This window comes from Bactrocera oleae, chromosome 3 (assembly GCF_042242935.1).
Source record: "Bactrocera oleae isolate idBacOlea1 chromosome 3, idBacOlea1, whole genome shotgun sequence".
NCBI classification, from domain to species: domain Eukaryota; kingdom Metazoa; phylum Arthropoda; class Insecta; order Diptera; family Tephritidae; genus Bactrocera; species Bactrocera oleae.
The window spans coordinates 34,552,433-34,572,933 of record NC_091537.1 but is presented as its reverse complement, the minus strand read 5'-3'; the positions used below and the strand labels follow the sequence as shown (position 1 = coordinate 34,572,933).

Genomic DNA, 20,501 nt, shown 5'->3' with positions numbered 1-20,501 from the left:
AAAAGAAAATCTAAATGCTATACGGAATATTTATGAATGGATCATTAGAGAGAAATATTGGTAGAAATTTAAAAGTTTGCTTTACTTTCGTAAATACATTCATCTAAACATTTTACAAGAAAACAACCGCTCAAAGTAATAAGACGGTTTAAAACAAATGACCTTACCTACTTGCGGCTATAAATACAATTACTGCTACAATAATTGTACCACATATTGCCGCACTTGCTGCAATTGTTATCTTGTCCATGTTAGAAGTCTGTGAAGCAACTGTGCGTACTTCACGGCATTGATGATAAGGCACCGTTTCGGGAGTCACATGTAATTCCTCCAATGAAATTACACAAACAATAATGCATTCCTGTGCTGGTACATTCTTTATTTTAAACTCGCGCTCACTTGCTTCTAGCGGTGGTCCTTGCTTGAATGTCTTTTCGCCGAATAGGCGGTATACCACCCGGAAGCCAAGTATATTAGCTGTATCTGAATCCCATTGAATGATGACAGAGTTGTCTTGACGAAAGGCGTTCTTTACTTGTACTTCATTAGTGTCGTCGAACCGTGTGTCGCTTTGTGGAGGAAAACTTAGTACAAGTGGTGGACGCTGCTGCTTTTGCGTTTTGCTATGTGCTATTACTGTCGATGTTGTGGAGCTATTCAGTCGCCATGTGACCGATTGCTTGTTGTTATTGAGCGAATTACTGGCACTGTTATTTATCGCATTAGTTACTACTGCTTTGATACCTATGTTGGTTAAAGAAGGCTTCATTGTCAAAGTATTGTTTCCGCCATTAGAGATTGTCGGATTAGTTGATAATGTAGAGGGTGCTACCATCGGCTGCATAGTTGAACTTGTTTTGGTTAGCTATAAACAAGTATATACTCGTATTAAAAAAAAGTTACCTTTATTTAACATATAATACTTTAACTTACTGGATCTATTGTGGGCCGTGCTGTAGATGTCATAAAAGTTCTATTTGTAGAAGCTTGTAAACTACTCGCAGTAGTAGAGGTATTTATTGCAAATAAATCTGGACGGTGAATTTCCATTTTAGGTGTAGTGGTAGATGTTTGCGCAATTGGTTTGGTTCGCGGTATTAATGATGAATCTGTTTCTATATTTTTAAGGTTACTTGATATATTCTGCATGTCAGAGCAGATTAATTCTTCAGGTTGTATGGAGTAAAATCCTCTATCTTGAAAATGAGTTGGATATCCACAAAATTGAGGGTTACGTTCACGTGATGTTACTTGCAAGTCGCCATTGCGGATCCATTCAGCAACCCAACGTAATTTACAATCGCAGTGTAGAAATCGGCCACCCAGTGATAGGCCACGAAGTGTTGAATTTAAATGTGCGAAAGCTGTTTGAGGTACTGTGGTTAATGGATTTCCATCCAAGGCCAGTAATGTAATACCGGGGTTGCCGCGGAAAGCCCCTTCAGGCAATGAAGTTAGCAAATTGAAGCCTATATCTAAAACACGCAACTCCTTTAGTGCATGTATAGCTCCAATGGGGAATTCAGATAGTAAATTATTTAATAAGCTGAGCGAACTCAGTGTTTTGCGAATACCAGCAAATGATGTCTCCCCCAAACTTTGTATAAAATTACGTTCTAAATTCAATGCAGTTAAAGATTCGAGTCCATCGAACGTACGTATACCTCCAGCACCAGGTAATTCCTTAATACCATTCAATGATAAATCAAGGAATGCTAGACTTTTAAGCCCCCGTATACTTTCGGGGATATGACGTTGTTTTGTGCCTTTGAGATTAAGATTTTTAAGACATTTGTCCAGCCCAGTGAAGGCTGCAATGTCTAATGTAACGTTATTATCATTTAACTTCAGAGTCGATAATTTTTTTAGACTTGAGAAAGAACCATTGGATACAAATGTAATGCGATTTTTTGACAAATCCAGCAAGTTTAGTTTGTTTAAAGAATTTATGGCTTTAATTGGTACTTCTGTCAGCCAATTGTCCTGTAGATTGAGATTTTTCAACATTGTTTCTTGACCATTAAAAGCACCGTTTTGAATTTTTCTTATTTGGCAACTGGACAATTGTACATTATGCACACTAAGATTTACGAAGATGTTGTTTGGCAATTCATTGATTGTTGAATTGTTTATATAAAGTAGATCTATCGGTTTTTGTTTGGCATATGTACTTAAAGTGTCCATAAGTAAAATAAAGTTCACCTATTTAAAAAAAAAAAATGTATATATATTCCTAATAAAAACGTTGTGCGTATGATTTAAATAATATATTTCAACATACACTTATATAAATACAAACCTGATCACATTGAACAGAAAGCTCCCGTCCCAAATTATATGCACATATGCAAGATGTTTGTAGTTCCAATATATCTCTTTGCCAGGGGCATTGGGATATTGTTCCCGAAATTATGGAAGCCAATAAGAGCGATAAGAAAAAAATATATATATCCACGAACATTTTGCATTTGTTGAATAAAAACTCTGAAGTTGCGAAAGTTTAATCTGAAAACAATTGGATGTAAATTAAATAGATTATCAATATATACAAGAAGAAATCTCATATACCAATATATATGTACATATGATATGTGTTATCGGGTACCAATCACACGCGGCTGAGTGGCATTTGGTTTTTTTTTTGCTTATTACCAATTACTACCATCCTTCAATATAGTATAATCATATATCAAAATCAGACAATTGCTGAAGATAAATTTAGTAAAGTATCATATTTTGCGCGTTTTTTTAGTTTGGATACTTATATCTTTAATGAAAATATTGTCACATTACTTTTTTTTTATTTACGAATGTTTTCAATTGAAGAATTGCTAAAATTCGTCTCCAGAAAGTAGTCATCCACATAGCAAAATCCTGTTATAGTATTCAGCGTAAGTATACTAACAAATATAATCCAGTAGTCTTATACAATCGACACTCTATATTTTAATATATGTACATTCAGTATTATTAGAAGATAATCAGGGGTGTTCTAAAATTTGATAGTTACCGGAATCGGAATTGTTATGAATTCAGATATTATTGGGTTAATGTTCGAAACAGAAATTGTATCGGTTTTGAATGTCACAGAAATTAATTTTGTCCGTTTTGCTATCAGAAAAAAAGTAAGAATATAGTCGTTGGCATATTTGAAAGGTAAGTTAAGAAATTAATTTATTTTATTGTTACGAATTATTTCTATAGCTGAAAACATAAAAATAAAACACAAAATACCGTAATTATTGAATCTGCGGACAAGAGCATTTACAAAACGTAATAAACGTATCTACCTATCTCTACGAACATCCGTCAAATTGACCGATGGATGAAAATACGTATTTATTTGAAAAAAATCAGTTTATTCAATGAGTTTAACAATTTAAGGCTTCACGTAAAAATAAAATATTAATAATGTAAATATTAATCATATTTATCGAAGACATTTTTTATATACGTATTGAATTTCTTTTGTGCATTTTCCGCATACGATATTTTTACAATACAATAGCTCACTTTTAAGGGAAAGCATTTAAAATACCGCTAACAAAAACTTAATGCCAAATTTATGCGGCTTATTTGGCATGTATTGTGTAAATCTGCAACGGGCTTTAGTTGGAAACAGTTGTTCATCCACTGTGATAGTTGTCTGTAGTTTATAACAAGCCGGTTACTTATAAATCTGTTCCATAGTTCAGATATGAGAACAAATTTATCGGCTTGTAACTTTTCGGATCGTTCGATTCGTTTATCAAAACGTATAAATTTCAGAATTTGCATAAATCAGAGATAAATCAGAGTCGTTGTGTCTCTTAAAAAAGAAGGACCCCATTTTTGGGACCATATATAAGATACTTTCAATGATCTTACTTCATAAGCACGCCGGGTATATAGTATTGCCTGAAAACTATGTAATTCGGAAACTGTAATTTTCCAGTCGTTCTTCAAAACTCGACGTGCCTCGGTTCCGGTGCAGTCTTTCATATGTTTCATAATATGGGCGTCAATTATAAATTCAAAAGCACTAGTTACACAACCCGAAATAATATTTCTTTTTGCGTAACCAGTAGGCCCTGCGATATCCATGAATATAGTATGAACGGACGGCCTAACCATAGTTTCAGTTTCAGTCTCACCCACCGTGTCTCGTCAACTGTAATTTCAATTTCTTCCATTATATCCGGGATGTATTTAGAATACTCGTCCTCTCATCCTCGGTGTCAGAACTAGATATAATCCGTGCCCTTTTCTTGTTACGACGTATATTGAAGAAGTTTTTCTCTTCACTACCCGAGGATCCTTCCATTTCTGCAGTTTCAGTGGGTTCAGAATCTTCACTGTAATCATCAGTTTCATCTAATTTATACTGATCTTCTTCGGAGGACACCTCAGAACAATTCTCATTGATGTTGGCAATTTTGGTCAATTTCTTATTATATCTCGTGTTTTTACTCATGATTGCTCGAAAAGGGTAGTAAGATAAAGTAAAAAATACCGTGCCCAAATCAAATTACCCTATTGTAAATATTTACAATAAGCGGGTGACTACAATAACCAAAACTTCTGCACACTGTCTTCGAAAATGTTCTTACCACTGTCACTGCAGCAACTATACTGAAGACCGAGTCGTTCCTTAGAGATATTTTCAGAGATTATCGCAGCCTAACGTCTATTACGCTATTGAGATAATAAGTTTGGGTATTTTATACCTTTCTTTCAGTCTATTCTATTGAAGATACAATTTTACAAGCGAAGCAAAAATATATAGGGATTGTTTACGTAATCAGCTAACCTGTTAGTTTAACGGGTCCCGTAGAAGTAGGTATACCACATGTGAATCTCAAAATGTAGAAGGTTTAGAGATATTTTTGCATAAATTCTTTAGAAGAAATGATTAATTTACAATGAAAAACCATTTAAATCGATTGAGCGGCTTTCGAGATATTTCATTGCAAGGTTTGAAATTGACTTAGTGTTAACATCATAACAAATGCGTCTTTATTCACTAGGTAATGTGATATAAGTATGTCAAGTATGCATGTAAATACAAGAATACAAGTATCGTAAAAGCAAGCTAAATCTCCCCTGGTGCATGAAGGGGGTTACTATGAGCTCTTAATATTTTCCTTTTAATTTTTCCGTTGCTTTCTTTTTCCAATCAAATAAAAACTAAAATAGCGGAACTCATTGTAAACTTTAATAAAATTGCTTCCAAAATTATCTAATAATAATAAAAAATCTATCAGATTCTGTGACACCATTGAAATCTAGCTTGGATTCCACAACAATATTTGAATATGCATATTCAAATATTCATGTTTTTAAAGTGTTTTTTTTTGGAGTTTGAATACATTGAATATCTTAAAAAAAATATGTTCATTTTATATTTTACTTATTTACGAACGTCTCTAAATTATTAGATTATTTATCATTTCATTATTTATTTTTTAATTTTTTTTAATGATTATTTATCAAAATTGATATTCTAAAAATAATTGACATTTTATGATATCTGTAAAAAAATTTGGAGATGCTGCCAAATATTTTGTACAAAGATTCCTAAAAATATAAACTCGGGGTTGCCTTCCGCAAATACTAATAATGTTATAATATCCAACGCAAGCATAACGGCAACTATAATCTACAAGCCTTCCGCAATAGAGGCGTGAGTGTATTGAATTATCTCCTTAGTTCTTTTATTTATCTTACGCGCTAAAAATTTAAAATGCATACATATATATTTTCTTGTTTATTATTGTAGATTATTAGCAAATAGCCATTGTAAAATAATCCTAATTTTACCATGTTTTTCTACTAGAATGTCAGGCGGGTTTCCTGATACACGTACTTGTCTGTTAAACCAAAAACTTCAGATGCTGAACTATTGCATTGAGCGTTCCAAATGTCGAAAGTATGGAAGCAAAAAATGTCTAAGCGACATGGGTAGTGATACTGATCCTCAAGGTCTAAAAGTAGTGGGTTCCAATTTCAAAGAAGTTTCAGATGAAGCAGGCGATGAAGACGAAGACGAGTTTTTTGACTGTACAGAATATGTTCCAGAAGGGCGCGCGAAGAGATTAGGGGATGAAAATATATTGGATAGTGATGAACCATTGTACATTCCTATAACGCAAGATCCTGTACCAAAAACAGAGGATGAACTGCAAGCAGATGCAGAGGCCATGCTTAAACTGGGATCAGGTTCAGGTCTGAACGAAATGTTAAACATATTGTTTTCATTCACTATTTATTCTGAATCAAATAGGTTTGAAGATTCAGATGATGTCATCTTCTTTACTCTCTGATATGGAGGCATTTAAAGCAGCAAATCCAAAGGGAAAGATGGAGGACTTTATACGATGGTATAGTCCGAAGGATTGGGAAAAAGGTAGAGTTGTATTTCGAAAACGAACTGTTATAAACTAAGAATGTATCTTTTTTATGTAATGTAACGTAATGTATGTTTTTTCAGATGATTTTGGAGTGGGACAACTGAGTGTGCGCATGCGAATTCCAGGCAATACTTGGCAAACAGTGTGGAAACAGGCACAACCGGTTCCAGCTACCAAACAGGTATACATTTTCAACCAGACATATAATTTTTCTTATTAATGAAATAAATAAACTTGGTATAATTCTAACCTATAGAAACGTTTGTTTGATGAAACAACAGAAGCGCTAAAGGTTCTATCCTATTTAGAAACCAGGAATATAGCTGAAATCTATGATTTGGTTATAATAACGGTACTGCATGCGGCGATAATAAAGTTTAAGGCATGTATATATTGTATATATATATAACAAAGTTTTTTACCTACTAATTCTGATATCATTTGTTCTGTTAAAAAGGATATTTTACAAACAGAGAAAATATTAGACCTTTTCGAATATAAAATTGAAGCCTTACTTACTGACTTATGCCTCATATCACGCGCTGTTGAGATTATTGGCATAGAAGGTTCTGATATTCAACAAACAAAATCACAATTTGAAAATCTAATTAAGAAACTTGAAGAATATGAAGTTCAGTTCTACCAATATAAATGCTTTGAACAACTAACAGGGTACCCAAACAACATAACCTTCGAAGAAGCTAAATGCAAATTTAAAGAAATTATTGAAAATCAAAACAGTTGCAGCATAAATAGTGCAGAGGGCATCGGCAAACATATTATCGCATCCAATGGGGGTGAATTGCATAGCAATTTAATAATGAAAGAATATGTTTTGCGAGTGCGAGAGAATGTAGCAACAGGACCACATTTCTTGCGGGCTGTTGTAACAGGCGAAGAAGTACGTTTATGCGGTGCCTTTACCGAGAACACCACACTTATTTAAGGATATACTTTTAATTCAAAATACATATACATATGTATTTGTAATAACATTTTATTTTTTCAAATTTAATTTAAACTTAATTCCGACCACTAGGCTACTCATAGTCTTTAAGGACACGATAAATAAATTTTTATTTTTGCTTGAACAGTTCTTTTTTTAAGTGTCACGTTTAATTGAAATTGGTTTTGCAAAGGCTGGGTGCCAAACGGCAAGTTTTTACTTTGTGTTGAAATGGAGTGAAAAATCTTACTGAGGTAAACAAACTTTACATTTTGTTCTGCAAAATGGAAAGTAAAATTTGGCAATTGAAATTAAAAACAAATATAGAAGGGTTAAGTTAAGATGTATCCGATAATTTTATACTCTCGCAAGGTAAAATGATACATATATGGAATTTTCGTATAAATTTCAATTAAAAGTAGGAAGTATTGCATTCCTTATTTACAATCACAGACAAGAAGATACAAATTACTTTATCGCCTGAATAAAGATGTATTTATGCTTGCTTGCATTTATTTGTATGCTTGTATGTATTTACTTGCTTATTTTACAGGTTTATAATACTTTATCGCCTGAATAAAGATGCATTTATTATGGCGTTAAATTGCGTTTTGTAAATCCCCATAAAATATCTGGATTTATTGGGTGCAAAAAACCCAACAATTAACTAAATTCAATAAATATGGCATAGTGTGCTTAATTCTTATGTTTCCCCTATCAAAATGGAGGTACGTTCATTCGTAACTATAAAATAAATAAATTTCTATATTTACATATAAAATCTGTGAACAACTATCTTTTTACTTTGTTTCTGATAACAAAACCGATAAAATTAGTTTCTGTGGCACCCAAAACCGATACAGTTTAAAACATCAAACCAATAATATCTGAATTCATGACACCTACTACATAATTTTTTTATCGGTTTCAATTATAATTCCGACAACTATTAGATTTTACAACACCCCTGATTTACCCGATTTTTATTAAATTTTGGCACAAGAGCATGCTGTCATCAGAAAAATATTTCATACAAACTTCAAAACTAGAACTCATAGACTGACCGATATGTTAGAATATATAGATATTTGGTGTTTGAGCCCTTGAAAAGTTATAGCCAGACTTCGACAATTTTTGGGCATAAGATATTAAAGCGTATGATAGAAATGGTCGAGTACATCACATAACAAATTTGGTTGAAATTTGTCGGGTAGTCCTGGAGATATGGGATTTCATCTAAAGGTGTGCAATGCAGTATGCATGATGCAATTAGTACGAAAGAGCAAACCTGGCATCTTTGCTAAAATTTAAATTGATCCTGAAACTATCTGTCGATTAATCAGAGTTATGACCTTAACTCTGAACATTCTCCAATCTATTTAACCTATAGTGAAACCGTCATCTTTAAAGACAAAACAGCAGCGTACAAATTAGGAATACTTCAGAAAAATCAAGGAAAGTTATGAAAGTAAATATCACTCTATAGTAAATGTAGACCAACTAGAATCTGAAATTTTACACTTTATAACAAGTATGCAACATTAAGTTTAGAGAAGCACACAAAGAGTAAGGAAAATTGCTGTGAACTGTCAATATTCCAATAATATATGAGAAATAAATATAAAGTAAAATAAAGTTTCGAAAGGTCTTAATCGGAAAATTAAGAGGTTTAAAAATGAAATGTTCTCAAAATATCTTCGGTTCTTAACCAATGGAAGGAATTCCGATTACTCTTTGGAAAAGCTGTAAAAGACTACAAACACCAAAAACGCAAATATGTCACATTCAAACAAGCGCTGATACTTGGGCCAGAGATAATAAATACTTAGGAATGCCACTCGACTCTAAGCTACGGTGAAAAGTTCATGTAAAAAGCAAACGGAAAGAGCTAGACATACGACTCAAGAATATAAATTGGTTAGTTGGTAATAAATCAGTGTTATCTACCGAACATAAGTTACTTATCTATAAACGAGTACCGACCGATATGGAGCTATGGTGCACAACTCTGGGAATGTGCTAACGCAAATAGGAAGAAAGTCATCCAACAATTCCAAAACAAAATACTAAGACTAATTGTGCTGACATAGAGCGTGACCAAGGTGTAAACTCGGTCAACGTAAAAATATTAAAAATTGCAGCAGCACATAAAGCAAGGTTGCTAAACCATTGTAATGAAAAAGTAGGCATGTTAACTTCTAGAGATGGACTATCAAGACGACTCAAACCCAGCGATATTTCAAACTAGCCAATACTCAGAATAATTTTGTTATAATTATACAATTAAATCATATTCAAATGGCTTGTTAGTCTTTCTTATATACATTTTTGCACTAGTTCAGTGTTATATTATATATATAATAAAAAAAAATAAAGTTTTTAAGTTGTTTTATTATTTTTGTGGATTTTTTTTTTTAATTTTATAGGATATAGTAGAGAAAGGCATTATCGGTGCCGTTGAAGACGACGTGCGTAGCTTGGAGGAAGCCAGTCAAAAGAACAACTTCTCGAGGCCAATAGCCTCACAACTATAGAAGTTAACGACTCAAAAATTTCAAACGAAATTAATATTTTCGCTGCGCCTAGCGCTTTCCCACGCGCACCGGTAGCGCAATAAGTTCAACGGACAGTTCGGACGAATTTGCTGATGCTATGTCTGCACCACAACTTCTACTCACGTTGCAGTAACATGTGCAACTCTTTATTGTCTTCTTTGCTTTTGCTTTAAATAATTTTAAAGTTTCTTTCTAGTTCAGTCGTAAAGTACCACTCAATGAAGCGAGACGCTTCTTAAATAATAAATAAAACTTTATCAAATAATAAAATATAACTTTTTATTTAATTGGCGCCCAACGTTAAAAGGGTTTACGCGAAACAGTAAAATTTTTGAAATCGTGTACGCGTAAAGTACCTTGTGCTCGATTGTTGGATAGAGCAAACCGGATCGGAAAATCAACTTTTCTGCAGTATCGAAGGCTCCTCGAGTCACCGGCTAGGACAAAAGAGGGAGAAGCGTCGATATCTACCGGACTTAATTTAATTAAAATTTAAGCGAAATACTTCGATTTAAGAAAAGCAGCAAATCAAATTTAATTAAAATTTAAGTGAAATACTTCGATTCAAGAAAAGCAGCAAATTAAATTAAATTAAAACTTAAGTGAAATACTTCGATTTAAGAAAGCAGCAAATACAAATGAAATATATCAACCTAAGAAAATATTTTACAACAAACAAGTCAAAAACTTATACACTGGTGAAATTTTCTAATAAATAAAAATAAATAAATATTAAACATTTAAAACGTTTAAAAAATACGCAACAAACAAACAAATAGCAGCACAAAAATTCAACAGTAACAGTGCCCGTAACCCGAGAAGAAACATCAAAGTTCAGCTTTATTCACAACAACAACGGTACTCACAATCCAGAAGCGGCAACGACGTTCAGCACTATTCAACAGTGATAGCAAAGAGCAGCAGCAGAGTTCGGGAAAAATCAGAACAAAATGAAGTCCATATTATTACTATAAGCGTATCATTTTTAAAATAAGATAATTCTTTTACTTTGCTTAGGTTAACAACAATAAGCTTAGGAAAATTTAGAATAAAAATTCAAAAAAATTTTTTTTTTCTTTTTCCAATTTTTAATAAAACTAATTAACTAATTTTTCACACCACGAAATTAATAAAAATAATTAATAAAAAATAATAGTAGTAAATAAATAAAATAAAATAAGCAAAATGAATCCAAATAACCTTGTAAGGCCACCAGTTATCCAAAATGTAAATCAGCCACCAGCTGCCCCAAATGCCAACCAGTTAAACCCAGACATGGAAATAGCAATAAGTCAAGCAGTACGCAGAATTTGTTTAGCAGAATGTCAGGCCATAGTCCCAAATTTAGTAAATCCCAGGCAAAACATTTTTAGAGATCAGGAAATAGACGAAGCGCATAGAGCTAATCTAGGAGACTTAGACAAGGTCCCAGATGTAGTTAGATGCTTAAGAGAATTTTCTGGAGACCCGAAGGAATTCGCCTCGTGGAAAAAAAGCGTAGATCGCATCATAAAATTGTTCGATGTCACTAAAGGCACCCCCAAATATTTCGCAATATTGAACGTAATTAGAAATAAAATAGTAGGTCACGCAGACACTGCATTAGAGTCTTACAACACCCCCCTGAATTGGGAAGCCATTTCAATTTGCTTAGAGACACATTACGCGGATAAACGTGACTTAGGAACCTTAGAATATCAAATGTCAACACTCACCCAAGGCAGTCACACAATCGAACAATTTTATCAGGAAGTGTACGCACATTTAACCCTCATCCTTAACAAAATAGGTTGCATGAAAATAGGTCTGGACGCCATGCAACTTATGACAGAAACGTATCGTAACAAAGCTTTAGATACTTTCATTAGAGGACTAAGAGGTGACTTACCCCGACTTTTGGGAACAAGAGAACCAACTGACCTTCCACAAGCTTTACATTTATGCCTTAAACTAGAGAACCAAAATTACAGAACTCAACAAATTAATAAAAACACACCCCCACAGAATCCTAGACGAAATCAAAATAATGGACAGCCACAATTTTATCCACACTTAGCTCACTTCCCACAAAATCAATATAGGTATACACCCCAAACAAACTATAATCCTAGAAATCAACAGTTTAGCTCCCAATCGCCATATAATCCTTTTAATCCACCGCAACAACAATTTCACAAACAACAAAACAACTACCCACCACAACAACAATTCCTTAGACAACAAAATAATTATCCGATACAACAGCAATATAACTTGCCACCACCAAGACCCTTTCAACCAAAACCCCCTACACCGATGGACGTAGACAGATCCTTGCAGACAGCAAGAGTTAACTACGTTAACAGACCACAAAACATGGGACAAGCGATACGTAGACAAGCCCCAGTCTCAAACCAACTCCACCAAACCCCGGCAAAATTTCAAAGAATTAACCAAATAGAGAGCACGGACGTGGACGAACAGCAACATCCTTTTGACGAGTACTACGCACAGATGACTAGTGAAGAAGAAGAACTACAACCCATAAACAAATACCTGGAAGGATACGACGAGGAAGAAAATAAAACAGCAAATTTCTCTGATATCCATTTTTTAGATTAAATCAATCCTCGCTGCCTTACTTTCAATGTAAAACAGTTGAGGGAAAGATTCTTAAATTTTTGATAGATACAGGTTCAAATAAAAATTATATTCAACCTTCTCTAGTTAAAAACCCAATACCTAATGAAAACCACTTTTACGCAGACTCAGTTGGAGGAAAAATTTCAATAATACACCATACAAACCTTAACCTTTTTGGAACTAAAATAGATCATAAATCTGTCAATATACTTGAACTCCGAATAAATCATTTACCGCAATCACAGGCAGAAAAACTCCAATCTCTTTGCGAAAATCACCCAAATCTTTTCACAGACCCTGACGAAAATTTATTTATTATTAATCAATTTATTCGCGATATTATCCATACCCAATGACAATGAAGGACGAAGTAGAGAAGCAAACAAATGAATTATTAGACCAAGGCATAATAAGACAATCAAAGTCCCCATATAATTCACCAATATGGGTAGTGCCGAAAAAACTCGATGCCTCGAACGAAAAAAAGTATCGAATGATAGTAGATTACAGAAAACTGAATTCTGTAACTATTCCCGATAGGTACCCAATCCCAGAAATAAATGAAGTTTTGGGGCAAATGCAAAACCAGAAATTTTTCACGATCTTAGAACTTAAAAGCGGATTCCACCAAATCCCACTTCTTCAAAAAGATATTCCTAAAACCGCATTTTCGGTAAACAACGGTAAATACGAATTTACTCGGTTACCATTTGGGTTAAAAAACGCCCCTGCAATTTTCCAGAGAGCCTTAGATAACATTTTAAGAGATTTAATTGGCAAATGTTGCTACGTCTACATAGACGACATAATAATCTTTGGCGAAGATGAAGAAACGCACTTAAATAATATAAAAAAGGTGTTTGAAACGCTCGAAAAAGCGAATATGAAAGTTCAAATTAACAAGTGTGAATTTTTCAAATCGAGGTTTAATACTTAGGCTTTATAGTATCCTCGGAAGGCATAAAAACTAATCCTAAAAAAGTCGAAGCGATTAAGAACTTTCCATATCCGAAAACTTTGAAAGACCTAAGGTCATTCTTAGGCATGTCCGGCTTTTACAGGCGATTCATTAAAGATTACGCCAAACTAGCCAAACCGCTCACCGCTCTTTTAAGAGGGGAGGAGGGACGTATGTCCAAAACTATGTCCGCCAAAACTCCAATAATTCGAAGTCCACAAGCCATTGAAGCATTCAATAAAATTAAAAGCACACTGACATCTTCCGAAGTAATGTTACAATACCCAGATTATAAAAAAGATTTTCACCTTACCACAGATGCATCCAATTTTGCTTTAGGTGCGGTTTTGGAGCAAGACAAAAAACCAATAGTTTTTATATCCAGAACACTGAATAAGGCAGAAGAACACTATGCCACAAATGAAAAAGAAATGCTCGCAATAGTATGGGCCCTGAAATCATTGAGAAATTACCTTTACGGTTCAGCAGCTATTAAAATTTACACAGATCACCAACCGTTAACATACGCACTAAGTAACAAAAACACCAATAGCAAACTCAAAAGATGGAAAGCAATACTGGAGGAATACAATTATGAAATGAAATATAAATCAGGAAGCTCTAACGTAGTTGCAGACGCACTATCAAGACCGGCACAAGATATTCAGGTTAACTCCATGACTGTCACACAACACAGTGACAAAAGTTCTTCTCAAAATTTGATACCATTTACAGACGCCCCGATAAATGTTTTCAAAAACCAAATAATCCTCGAGAAAGGAGAACAGGCCTCTCACAATTTCAATATCATTTTTCCTACATATCACCGACATACAATTATAAAAGACGACTATGACAACGACACGCTAGTAAGCACCCTAAAAAAATGCCTAAATCCCTCGGTAACCAATGTCATAAAAACAGAGGACAGCATCCTCGGAAAAATTCAAGAACTATATCCCATTTTCTTTTCACAATTTAAAATAAAATATTCCCGAAAAATAATTACAGATTTAGTCAATGAAATTGATCAAGAAAATGAAATTCTTGAAGAGCACAATCGCGCCCATAGAAATGCAAAGGAAAATAAGATTCAATTGTTAGAAAAATTCTACTTCCCTCGGATGAGTGCAAAAATCAATAAGATAGTAAAACAATGTAAAGTGTGTAAACTAAGTAAATACGAAAGGCATCCAGAAAACACTATACTACAAGCCACACCAATTCCAATGTATCCAGGTCATATTGTCCACTTAGACCTTTATCATACAAACAAAAAGGTAATATTAACTGCAATAGACAAATTTTCTAAATACGCAATGGCACGTATAGTAAATTCTAGGGCTACACAGGACATTAAAGGGCCATTAAGAGATATGCTAATGTCCTTTGGTATTCCAAAACAAATTGTAATAGATAATGAAAAGACTCTAAATTCTGCTCCAATAACCCATATGCTACAGAACCAATATAATATAGAAATATTTAGAACTCAACCTTACATGAGTACTGTGGACGGACAGATAGAACGTTTTCATTCGACTTTATCAGAAATTATTCGCTGCGTCAAAGCAGAAAAGGTTCACGACTCATTCAACGATCTGCTGAATAGATCCATTTTTAAATATAATTATTCCATTCACTCATAACAACAATAAATAGGAAACCAGTAGAAGTTTTCTTTGGAAGGACAGTAACAACTGATCCAATGCAATTGGAACAGGAACGCCAGGAAGTAGAAAAAAATCTGATAGATAAACAAGAAAAGGATTTAGAATTTCATAACCAAAATAGAAAACTATTTAAAGAATTTCAGGATGGGCAGACTATTTATGCAAAAATTAACAAACGGCTTGGAAACAAGCTCTCCCCCCGCTATCAGGAAGAAATCATTAAAAAAGACCAAGGAAACACAGTTTTAACTATGTCCGGAAAAATAATTCACAAATGCCACTTAAGTCTTAACTATTTCCAGATATTTTACCACCCTCTGCTACGGAGAGGTTCAGATTCTCGACTACACCAACGCACAAATAGTGACAATAGAGACTGGGACAGCTAAACTACAAACATCGACATTCAAGATAATTCACGTAATAAACTTGGAACAATACGAACCGATACTTTACGAAATAAAAAGGACCCTTATAGAAGACTTGACAGAACGAGACGAAAGTTACCCTTACCTAACTCACGAAATTAAAATTATTGAAGCCATCATACAAAGACTAAAACCTACTCGAACAAAAAGAGCCATTAATGAACTCGGCACCATATGGAAATGGGTTGCTGGATAACCCGATCACGATGATGTTCAAATAATTTCCGAAAAAATAAATGATGTTCTAAGAAATAATAATAGGCAAGTAGTTATTAATAGATTAGTGGAAGAAAGAATCAATGAACTAATAAACAGAACTAACAAAATTACAAACATTATTAAATCTAATGAGCAAATAAAAAAAGATTTATCGAAAGAATTAGAAAGAAAACTTAAGGTAATGAAAGAAGAAATAATAAATGTAGATTATGCAATTCAATGGGCAAAGGCTGGAATTATTAATTCATTCATTTTGTCAGATCTAGAATTAAGAATAACTAAAGAATTTTTTGATGAACAAAATATGATATATGTAAACCTCTTAGAAGCCATCGAGTATGGAGATGTTAAAATAGTATCAAATGCATTAACTTTGATTTATATTATTAGCTTGCCAAAAACAAATGAAGAAAATTGTAAAAATTTACTAGTATAAGCAGTAAGAAAGAACAATTCCATAATCAAGATTCCAAATAATAACATAATAGTATGTAAGAATGATGTATAAGAAATTATAAGCAAATGTAAAACGCTCAACGACGTATCAGTTTGTAAAGAAGGAAACTTTAAAAATATTTCAAATAGCGCATGTTTGCCAAAATTACTTCATGGACAATCATCTGCTTGCACAATGACAAACGCACAACATATACCACAAATAGAAGAAATTAACCCAGGAATACTGCTTACAATGGGACTATAGAGATAGGAGAAAAGTTAGTTAACCTGGAGGGAACATTTTTAATAGAATTTCACAACGCTACCATTAAAGCCAACCAAAGAACTTACGAGAGTAGACAAATTTCTAAGACTAAACCTTTACCTGCCATAATACAACCAGGGAACATATCCTTAAGTTTTGAAGAGATCCTTTCACTCAAAATGCTGAAGGAATTACACAGTGTGAACACTGAAGAAATAAAGGCTTTGGGAACTAAATACGAGTTTAGTGTTTACAGCCTATCTGGAATCGTAATACTACTTTTAATTATACTTACGATTAAAATAATCTTCCGAAGACGAACTAAATCATTTCCGGTAACAACAGTTATCGATAAGACCGAAAAGATTCCAGACATAACAGCCAGTAAGCAGGATGGAATTTTAAAGACTTCAAATATTAGCCTGATGACAATGACCTCACCGCACCTCAGTGAGGACACTGAGCTATTTAAAGGGGGAGGAGTTAACGACTCAAAAATTTCAAACGAAATTAATATTTTCGCTGCGCCTAGCGCTTTCCCACGCGCACCGGTAGCGCAATAAGTTCAACGGACAGTTCGGACGAATTTGCTGACGCTATGTCTGCACCACAACTTCTACTCACGTTGCAGTAACATTTGCAACTCTTTATTGTCTTCTTTGCTTTTCCTTTAAATAATTTTAAAGTTTCTTTCTAGTTCAGTCGTAAAGTACCCGTCAATGAAGCGAGACGCTTCTTAAATAATAAATAAAACTTTATCAAATAATAAAATATAACTTTTTATTTAATTTAGATATAAGAAACGCATTCAATAGCGCAATATGGGTCAATAGAAAGTCGATTCAAATAGCCACCCCTACTTGATGAAAGTGATACGAAGCTATCTTAAAGACAGCGAACTGCTATACAATACAAGTGACGGCCCTCAATGAAAAAAAATCCCCTCTGGAACAGTGCAGGGATGCATACTTGGACCAGACCTGAGGAACGCCAGCTACGATGGAATTTTAATGCGAGACGACTGCTACCTCGTTGGTTACGCGGACGACATCTCCGTCGTCATAACAGCTCGTACTACCGACAAAGCAAGACCCAAACTAACACAAATCATGCTGCGAACACATACATGGCTGTTCTCATACGGCCTTAGCCTAGTCGCGGCAAAAACCGACTTGGTCCTGCTTACTAGGAAACACTTCTCGCTGCAGGTTTAATCAGAAACTATTCAAACGACGAAACCTCTAAAATACCTACATAGGTATAAAAATGGGCAACAAACTGACGTACTGGGCTCAAATTCAGCATACTGCTAAAAAGTCAGCCAATATAACCATGTCGCGTTCAAGAATTATGGCAAATATCGCTGGCAAGTAGAAGGACACTGTTCATGGACACAACATAGTCAGTGCTATTATATGGTAGCGAAAAACGGACCTACATTAATATAGTATGAAACATGGACGGAAAGTGCTTGCTAAAGTGCAGAGGACAGTAGCCCTTAGAGTCGCCTCGGTTTACCGCACTGTATCCGAATCCGCAGTGCTAATAAATTTACTTGCAAAGTAGAGAAGATAATTCTGACTATGGAAGAAAGACGGAATAGAAATACACATGCCGACAAGACAACAGGCGAGGAAGCTGTAGAGGATGTAGAGATGTGGCACAATAGAAAACACGACGAGGTGAACTACTACATAACACAAATGCTCTCCCGTCACTCGAATTTCCGAAAATGCAATATGGGAAAAACAAAAAATCCTGCATGTATTTACGTAGACGAACCACTTGACGATGAAAACCATACCTTTTTAAGTGCCATCGATGGAAAGAAGTACGGCGAACATTAGAAAACAAAGTTGGACAACGAAATACGGAAAATCTAATAGAAAAAATGATAGCTAGTGGCGAAAACTGGCATCATACTGCGCACTTAAAAAAGAGACATGGAAGGGAACCCTCCGGCCCCGGAAAATACGACTCAATGGAGCCAAATAGCTTGAAGCTGGCTGCAAACCCGTAGGCATCTCTAGACGCAGAGATTTTGAAAACCTTGTCCTGAAGTAATGCCAAAGCGGTCTCCTGGCAATGGAGAAATCCTTGATAGAAGGGGGTGGGAGTATTTTAGTGAGTACGCCACTCACCTAGGATGACGATGGCTATATAGTGCGAAGGCATTTTAAATCGTCCTTACCGCCTAAAACACAATAAAAAAATTAGCAGTTTCATAAAAGGGCCAGCATAAATTCAGCTGTGTGACCAGTATTTACTGCATTAGCGAGAAGGCTCAAGCTTTTCCCCATCATCTTAGTTGTGAAATTGTATGCTTGTGACGCATTTATTCAGCGAGTTATACTAATTTTAGTAGTTTTCAATATTATCCACTCCCCGATGGCGTGGTTATTATCTGATTTTACCCATTTTCACAGCGGTTTGAAAGCGGGCAAGTTTCATCTAGATATCTCAATTTTTACTCAAGTTATTTCTTGTGCTATTTGACTAGTGCATTTCTGAGAAGTGTGCTCTAAGGCTCAGCATAGCTAGGACACGCTGAAATTTTCTCCTCCTTCAACTGCATTCTTGGAAACTTGGACCACTTCGTCGCAGAGGGCAGAGGATGGAGAGAAGAAGTCGCTGGAGTAGAGCCGCAGTGAGCTTTTCCAAGGTTGGAGGGGGCGTCCTTGCCACGCTCACATTGGAATGGGACCGAGTTGGATCCCCATAGGCATCTTGCGTTCTAGTACTGGATCAATGTACCTCGCGCGCGCTTTACTGCTCTACTAAAATGGTCACTTACGATTTAAAACAACAAAAATATATATATGAGCATATATATATAATATTTATTAATCGAAAATTCAGTTTTAAATGAATTTTTCGAGAATTCAGTAGTATACCAAAAATATCTTGGATTTAATTTTTAAAGGTATTGAAATAGCCCCAGTCTTTGTTTCTTCTACTACCGGAATTTCACCAGTCCTTTAGCCTGCTGAAAGATATGAGTGAATTTTCAAATATTCCAATTGTAGCCGGATAATTGTATAGCTGTTCTGTAGCGGATCGTGATCTTCTTTTGACATTTGTCTATATCCAATCCTTCAAGAAAATTATTCTTCCACTTTGCTACAAAAAGATATATACCATTAAGATCTGCTTACCAACTTTGTAAGTATAATATTAATTTTACTTACATTAGTTTAGTTCATTAGGTTGGTTTTCGGTACTTTAAGCTAACTCCATCATTTTTTATTTTACCTTTCTTAACCTTTTTGCAGATCCTCTTATAATAGAATAAATAATAATATTCATAAATTTATTTTTACTAATTAATAATATAATACAATACTTTCTGACTTACATGTTACATATTAAAATATATACATTTTTAAATTTCCAATTATTTTTACTCTCTTGTTGTGTTTGCGGCTTTAATTTCGTTTATTCGTGAATGCATATTCACATATATTACCTGTCAAAATTTTAGCTACATAGCTCTTGAGGAAACAAATTAAAGTTGTAAAACTTTTCACAACGTTAAGTAATCTAAGAATATTTACATATATTATATAATATATTATACATAATACTACGACTCGCATTTCAACGTGCGTGCTAACCAATGTAAACTAAAATTAGTTCTTCGGATTTAATGGGCTGGATGCCTTGGTTCCTATTACTTGCTCGGTGGAACAAACTCATAATTTGAGTAACCTAAATAATAGTGCCTTCCTAACTAACTTGTTGAAAGTTGTTGGTGTTACCAGTTTAGACTGGTCAACCCAATGTCCAGATTTAAATATATAGAGCCTCTATCCTTTTTTGAAATGCAAATGAACAATTTTATGAGATCATTTTCCTTTATATTGATATGTCTTCAGATACTCTTCAAAATTAATGAATTCTGCATCAAGACGCCTTCAAACAACTATTGAAGCCAAATGAGGTTACAAATTGTACTAAATTCCCCTTCATTTCTTTACCTTTGCTAAATTTCAATTTTGTGTTTTTAGT

General features: G+C 34.3%; 2 protein-coding genes across 4 annotated transcripts in view; one reads left to right on the top strand and one right to left on the bottom strand.

Moving 5' to 3' along the window:
- The window catches only part of Rab3GAP1 (RAB3 GTPase activating protein subunit 1), a 39,117-nt gene extending 31,637 nt beyond the window's left edge, over positions 1 to 7,480 (top strand). Inside the window, exons 3-8 of one of the 2 annotated variants that reach the window (XM_014240467.3) lie at positions 5,816 to 5,940; positions 5,995 to 6,204; positions 6,263 to 6,385; positions 6,470 to 6,570; positions 6,646 to 6,771; positions 6,847 to 7,480. In XM_014240467.3, the coding sequence (XP_014095942.2) occupies positions 5,816 to 5,940; positions 5,995 to 6,204; positions 6,263 to 6,385; positions 6,470 to 6,570; positions 6,646 to 6,771; positions 6,847 to 7,335 (1,174 nt within the window). In that variant the 3' untranslated portion in view covers positions 7,336 to 7,480. Of the gene's footprint in view, positions 1 to 5,815; positions 6,205 to 6,262; positions 6,386 to 6,469; positions 6,571 to 6,645; positions 6,772 to 6,846 lie in introns of both variants that reach the window. The other variant, XM_014240466.3, reaches the window with a different exon arrangement.
- Positions 1 to 20,501, bottom strand: part of haf (leucine-rich repeat and fibronectin type-III domain-containing protein hattifattener) — a 45,750-nt gene that overhangs the window by 3,368 nt on the left and 21,881 nt on the right. For both annotated transcript variants that reach the window (XM_036371411.2, XM_036371409.2), the window contains exons 2-4: positions 2,300 to 2,505; positions 934 to 2,202; positions 168 to 865 (exon numbers count right to left, since the gene is read on the bottom strand). In XM_036371411.2, the coding sequence (XP_036227304.1) occupies positions 168 to 865; positions 934 to 2,202; positions 2,300 to 2,461 (2,129 nt within the window). In that variant the 5' untranslated portion in view covers positions 2,462 to 2,505. The remainder of the gene's footprint in view (positions 1 to 167; positions 866 to 933; positions 2,203 to 2,299; positions 2,506 to 20,501) is intronic.